Raw genomic sequence first — 7230 nt, 5'->3', positions numbered from 1 at the left:
ATTCTCAAAGGAGAGAATACGTGTCAATTACTAATAGGCCAAGATTAAAAGAGTAAATATTTCCATTCCCTAAAATCAAAGGTGGCAAATTTGGAAGAATTTCAACTTGTTTTCAAACAATACCTAGATTTTAATATAACGTGATTGACTTGGTTATGTTTGGACTAGTTCTTTCAAACCGATGCTAACCCGAACCAACAGCCGTTGAGATTGGTTTGAGTGATATTTTAGATTTTTTGGTTTTTCCCATGCACCCCAACTTTGAGTACTATAATTCAACATGGGAAAGAATCTGAATAAAATGACACATTATCATCACCAAATTTGATTTACCAAACATCTCAGAATCAAGTGCATGCAAAACAAAGATCATCAAAGATTCATCAATCCATGGGTACATAACTTTATCCAAATTGCATCTGTCAAACGATACTTGAAATGCAAGTAAGCCCCATCTTATTCTGTATCCTCCTATCTCTTTAGCTGCAATAACTCTAAGCTGCAAAGAGATGTTAGGGGAGAAACTACTGGCTTACAGTTAAAAACAGTACAACAATATATACATCACTATGTACAATGGCCAAATACTCCATTTATTATGGAGGTTTTTGCTAAGTGATGTAGACAAATACACAGTAGTTCGGGGTGAGAAGGTGGGATCGGGAATGCAGTGATCTGCAATCTGCATCTCAGGAAAGAAAATGAGAGTTTTACATTCACACCTTTTTCTCTTGAAACTGAGCTGGATACGATTGGCTACTTGAAATCATATGTAAGTTTAATATTTATAAGGAGAAAAAATTACGATCAAATGCAGAGAAAAAGAACGACAAGAAGAAATTGTATGTCTGTTGATTTAACCGATGTGATTACCTTTACCTATCTTCTCCTTGAGCTTTAGCTACCTGGGGAGGGTAGGATCCGAGGATATCAGGTGAAGCACAAGCAAACAAGGATGTCACGGGAATGACAATCACATTTGAAGAAGATTATTCACAGTGACTGTGACAGAATTAGTACGCTGCAAGTCCTGCAAAATGGGGGATCCCTCTAAAGCATACAGAAAGAGATGGAGCATATTGCAAAAAATGTCTTACGATGAATGTAAACTAGTGTTGACCCCATTTTTCGTAGACAATATATGATTGTAAATAAAAACAGAAAAGCTTATGTTGCATCAAAAGAATATTAGTTGCTACATGCAACAACCTATTACAACAAATTGTCAATTACTACAGGAGGTATATCAAAACACTATTAATTCCAAAAACTTAAGTTGTACAATAAATTTAATTATATTGATACTTCAACCAAATATTTGAAATAAGTATGGATTCTAAAGGGATAGAAAGACTGGAAGAAATGATTAATAGTGTAATGAAACTAATTACATTTCTTGAGAAAGAGCAAGTTTTGAAAGTCTATGGGGTTGCAGTCTCTATACCAAACACACCGTTTAAATACTTTTTAAAAGATACTTTCCTAAAGGCACGTTGAAGTGTGTGCAACTGATTTTTAGAAATCTTAGACTCAGTATAAGAACACCATGTTAATTATAAAGGAAAATTTTCTGCAGTCAAATGCTCTACCACAGAGCTATGGAACTATAAAGGTAATTTTCTGATAGAAATATTAGTAAATAGTTAGGAAAGGTGTAATAAATATAGGAAGTGAGGAAAGGGGGAGTCAGGTATTAGGTTAGTGAATTAGGGCTTAGAGTCCAAGTACCTCAAATGACTTGGTTTACCTTGTAAGTTCTTTATCTTTTGGTTCCATAGTGGATACTTTCTGACTGGTATAGGGTCGTTCGGTTCTAACCATGGATCCAAACTTAGGTTACAAGATGTTGACGTTTTTACGTGAAGGGATAGATCATTAGATGAACCAATGGAAGGAGCAAACAAAGTAAATATTCCAATCCTTTTAAGATCACAATGACTCAAATTTTCAGAGAGAGAGGAAGAAATGCATAAAGGTAAAAAATAATAATAACTATTAAAAAAAACTAAATAATAAAAAGTACCCCTAGTTCAAATCAATAATAACCCTAAACTTTCAAATGTTGTAATACAACTTGATGAGAGATGTTCGATTTCCTTTTATATCTTTGTACTGATGATTGTGTATTATGTATATATTTATTATCGATCATTGTAATATTTCTTTCATCATTGGTTGATGGTCTTTCTTCTATATAAGAGGACCTTATATTTGTTTTAGATGAGTAAGAAGAAATGCAATAATACTATTCTTCTCCTCTAAATTTAAGTTGGTATCAGAGCTAAGTTTTGTGTTCAAGAGCCAGTGAAATCATTTCCTCTCCAATCAATATTAATCTCCACTTGTTGGGTCTTCTATAAATTTTCAAGCCCAGAAGTGAAAAGGGAATATTGAAGTATTGATATGATTAAATTCACAACATTTGGGAGTTAAGGAAACCAATAGGATATTAAATCCTAGATAGGTGCCACCATGAATTGAACCCATGACCTCTTTTCTTTTTTCTTGAAATAGATAACCCATGACCTCTTAGCCCTTTATCGAGGTCTTGCCCCGCGACCCCCCCGATGGTGGTTGGTTTTTTAATTTTGAAAATTATGCTTATTTTCTCCTACTTTCTTTACAATGGGTTTCATCTTTGTCAAGGAAAGATTGGAATTCTGAACCAAATTTTAAAAACGAAAAAAAGATTTCAAAAACTACCTTTTTGGATTTCAAAAACTTCTTTTATTTTTTAAGTTTGATTAAGAATTCAAGTGTTTCTTTAAGAAATGTGAAGATCAGAGCCATACTAAAGAAATAGTGAGCAAATAAGCATATTTCAAAAATAGAAAACTAACGAAAACATTATCAAATAGCGCCTTAAGCTTTTAGGTTGATTAGTGATTTAATAAGAGAGAATCATTAAAGTATCACAATTCTTCAACCAACATTATCAACCTCTATCCATAAAGATGGAAAAGGCAAAGGAAAGATCAAATGCCCTAAAATGTTATCCGTTATTAACCTTCCACCGTCATGAACCCCCTGGAGAAATAACATCATTAATATAGTATAGGTTGTCTTCAATTTCATCTACAGCGGCATGAATTGTAGAGGTTGAGAGCTCAGTGCATATGGTTCCCTGGTTGAATCAACGGGAGGAGTTTACACATCTCGAAACCACAAGTTTCAATAAGAGAAGACAATTTGGCAGGTTTTGAGGATGGAGGAAGAGGAGTATCATTTTCACCTTGAAATATGAACCAAAAACTTCAGAATAAGAATCTTCTATAACATCCTCCGAGTTAGGCTGTGTAGCTGATGCTACACTCCTCATGCTAACGTCAGATTAAACATCAGAATCATCATCAAGTAAAGGAGAAGTAGGGTCCTTAGTCGAGTGGATAACTCTAGTTAATAAAGAATTTAGATTCGAAGGGAAGAAAACAATTTGGTTGCAAGTATTGGGGAGTAAGGAATTGAGGGATCAGAAGGTGAAGAGGCATCTTGCCTCACAAGAGGAGCTAAAGACTTCAACAACCTTTTTCAATTAAATCGGCATTCAAAGAATTATCCTTAAGGATTGGATGAAATGAAGGATAGGGCCTCTATTTACAAGAATAAGACAAATGATAGGCTACAATAAAACAATTTTTACCTTATTAACACTGAGGCTTTGTGGACTCAAAAGCCTTAAGGGAAGCTTCAAAAGGTGTTTAAGAATCCACAAAAGGAGCATTTTTTTTTAATGGAATTTGAATCAAAGACTCATCAGCCACCCGAGTGTCAACAATAAGGCTCGTGGTATTATTTGTAACCTCTTCGAAATTTGGAGTTTCAATAAAATATGAAGCTTTAGATGCTGTATTATTTTTTCAATAAAATTACCAAAAGTGAACGCTAATCTTCTTCCACCACTTCCTTTTCTTTTTTCACCCAAAAAGAATGAGAAAACTTCACACTGGAGGATAAAACCTTAATACTTTTAACAATATCCACATAAGATCTTGCATTTGTCATCTTAGGAAGATCCACATGCTGATCATTTGAAATTAGGCCACAATCTTCATATTTCTTAATGAAACCTCTTAGCAAGAGTCTAATTGCAACATCCTGAAATTTCAAGTGAATTCAAATTAATTATCTTAAATTTATTGGATTTTATGTTCCTTTTAATTTTGGTTTTTGGAGCCAATATTCTGGAAACCTATGAGTTAAGTTACTAAGATTATGATAACATGTTTATGGTTTGATTCGAAATTTGGATGTTGTATGTTGCATGTTGCATGTTAGATTGATGGTAATTGTTAGCCCATCTCATGTTGTGAACCTTCAAGTTCATTTCGTATGTTCATTTTTCAGTATCCCTATGAGATCGTCACCTATGTTTATGATTGTGACCTTCCAAGATCACTACTTGTGAAAACATGTCTTTGGATTCACCCCTAATGCTTATGCCTATGATACGTGATGTACATCTATGTCTCTATAGGAAGGCTATCAAGTTCACTTAATGGACTCAGTAGTGGATCACTTACTGAGTATTTTTGTACTTATCTTTTCCTATGATATGGTTTTCAGGTAAAAGCAAGAATAGATCGGCAAATGAAAAGAAGAATTTGTGACCATGCCACGGGACTCGACGGATGCATTCGCTCATGTTTTCATGTTTTCATGTTTTAAATTCCAGTCTCGATGTATAAATCGAGGGCTATTGTTAGACACTTTTTAGTTTTCTAGTTTTGTTTTATAGCTATTAGGGGTATCCCGATCAAATATTTCAACTATTTAGATTTTATAAAAGTTATTTACTTTATAAAATTCATTTGGTTCTAGTCAAATTTATGAAGATGATCGATTTAAGATGCATGCATGTAGTAATGGCCTAGTACAAATCCTAGGAAGTCAGTCGTTACACTAATATAGTAAAATGTATTCAATTTGTTTAATAAGTATTTAACGTGTATTTATCGTGTTTAATATGTGACCAATACATGCCACAAGCTTGGAAAATCTAAGTGGTTGATATTTTTCATACTTAGATACACCCTCCAAATTGAGGTTCACTTGATTCAAGGTCGGAAACATGAAGGGAACCAATAATTTTAAGTAATACTAAAATCTACAACCATAAGCCAGAAGATTATCAGGAGAGGTGAATTCGAATTTACCTGGAAAATCAACTCATCAGGGACATGAGGCAGAACTTCTCGTACTGTCTCAGCCATGGCAAGTATATTGGCTAGATTGTCATTTGAAGCACGCGGTACATTCATATTTAAACCACCCATACTACCAGGATGTCTTCCAACAACATTCCGAGGAATTTGGGAACCGCCAGCAACAACCTGTGATGGATTAAGAGGCCAAAGGCCCCAAGCAGAATCTTCAATGGATGTCTGGGCATACGTTTCACCAACAGATGCAAGATGTCTCATCATCATCTGAACTCTACCCAATCCAACAGATCTAGCAGCATTTGATGGACCAGCTCCATCCACGCTCTGGCTAGCCCAATCATGCAACCAACTTGGATCAAGACTTGTGCTTCTATAAATAAAGGGAGAGAAAAGAATAACCGTAAATAGTCCAATAGAATGAGTCTCATTGCAATGGTGGTCAACTAGGCCATTAATTTAGAAGCATGTTAATAGAAAAGGCAAATCGATTAGGCCCCAGAAATTAAGAAGTAGCATATTTCATTTCCTTCTTTTAAACCTTAATTAGCATTGTCATCATATTTTTCAAAAGAACAAACTTAATCAAGGAGCTTTCTCCTCAATAATTTATGGATTGAAAAGTACCATAACCAACGTGGTAGCTTCTCTCAACCCCTACATTGATCAACTTTTTTGAGTGGCTATAACCATTCCAATCCCATAGCTTAGAACCCAACTATTATCCATAAAACTAAAATTAAACATAACTGTTCAAAAAGTTTTAGATGAAAATATTAAGTGTTCCAAAGAAACTCAATTACTCATGCTTGGAAATGGAAAACAAAATTTGTAGGTTCGGGACAGACCTCCAAGGACTGCCTTCAACATGATTCTGTGTCTGATTGGGGAAAATCCCAGCAGGGAGGGTGGGTATAGTAGAATTCTGTCGATTAAGACCTGCACTTATCTGACGAGCAAGCTGCTCATCGTTAAAAGTTTCTCCTACACGAGGATTTACATGACTTTCTTGTCTGCCTACAAAAAGTGGCTTTCGACAAGTAGGGCATGAATAATACTCATTTAAACCTTGATCCAACCTGGAATGATAGTTGAACTGTAATTAAGTGCCACTGTTTTACATACTTGAAAATATGAACTAGTTGCAAGGGCAAAGTACATAATCATACCAAGATCTCAAGCAAGCAAGATGAAAAAGGTGGTTGCAGTTTAACTTCTTAGCCTTGGCCATAGGTTCCTGTCATTACCGTACTTTATCATACTTTGATCAATTAAAACCGGAGAAACAAAAGGCGATTAAACATAACATTATATACCCTGCAGATAGCACATTCGTCATCATATGCTTGAAGCTCTTCAGGTGTTGCATCAGGAAGAGCTGCGTGTAAAGCACCTAACGCTTTCCTCAATCTCATGAAACCTCTAATTCGCTTTACAATTGCACTTAATAAGGCCTGCTCCAGTGAAACAGGGTCATGAAACAATTTGCAACCAAAATTAATACATTAATGATGTACAAATGGTCATATAATATTTACACGAATGTTCAAGAAGAGAACTGCATCCACAAGATTAAATGTCATCCCATGAAGTCGCCATATATGCACATAATGACCAAGTGCCATTAGTAATGTTGCCATGTCGAGGAAAAATCCCAGATTTCGGATAAGACTGCCTTTCAATTCCCACAACAAACCTGCCATTATACCCATTACTCAGAAACTTACAGCCTAAGGTTGAAATCAAGCATCAAGAAGTATAAATCTTAAATTTGTGAAGGTAAAAGATATATTGACTATATTGATATTCCATTTGTGCAACATAGATCTTCTTATATAGAAGAGAGGCCCATCACAAATTAAGGAAAACGAATAGCAATGCAGAAAGAAAATATTGACAAAGAAATGTTTCTAAATAATAGGAATTCTAACACCCTCCCTCAAGCTGGTTTAAAAATACCTTTCATAGCCACTTTTTCAATCATTTTATCAAATTGTTTCTTAAATCACCGATTGATCCAAAAGCTTAAAATGAAGGGTGAAGGTAAATTTAATATCATATCACCTAACAC

General features: G+C 34.8%; 1 protein-coding gene across 1 annotated transcript in view; it reads right to left on the bottom strand.

The window, feature by feature from the left end:
• Positions 1-293: 293 nt before the first annotated feature.
• The window catches only part of LOC120078415 (E3 ubiquitin protein ligase RIN2-like), a 21419-nt gene continuing 14482 nt past the window's right edge, over positions 294-7230 (bottom strand). Inside the window, exons 8-13 of the mRNA XM_039032686.1 lie at positions 6698-6855; positions 6476-6613; positions 6329-6396; positions 6008-6238; positions 5154-5532; positions 294-1030 (exon numbers count right to left, since the gene is read on the bottom strand). Of these exons, the coding sequence (XP_038888614.1) occupies positions 974-1030; positions 5154-5532; positions 6008-6238; positions 6329-6396; positions 6476-6613; positions 6698-6855 (1031 nt within the window). The 3' untranslated portion in view covers positions 294-973. The remainder of the gene's footprint in view (positions 1031-5153; positions 5533-6007; positions 6239-6328; positions 6397-6475; positions 6614-6697; positions 6856-7230) is intronic.

The sequence above is a fragment of the Benincasa hispida genome, chromosome 5, assembly GCF_009727055.1.
Source record: "Benincasa hispida cultivar B227 chromosome 5, ASM972705v1, whole genome shotgun sequence".
NCBI lineage: Eukaryota > Viridiplantae > Streptophyta > Magnoliopsida > Cucurbitales > Cucurbitaceae > Benincasa > Benincasa hispida.
Note: the sequence above shows the minus strand (reverse complement) of the source record. Positions and strands in the feature narration are given on the sequence as shown.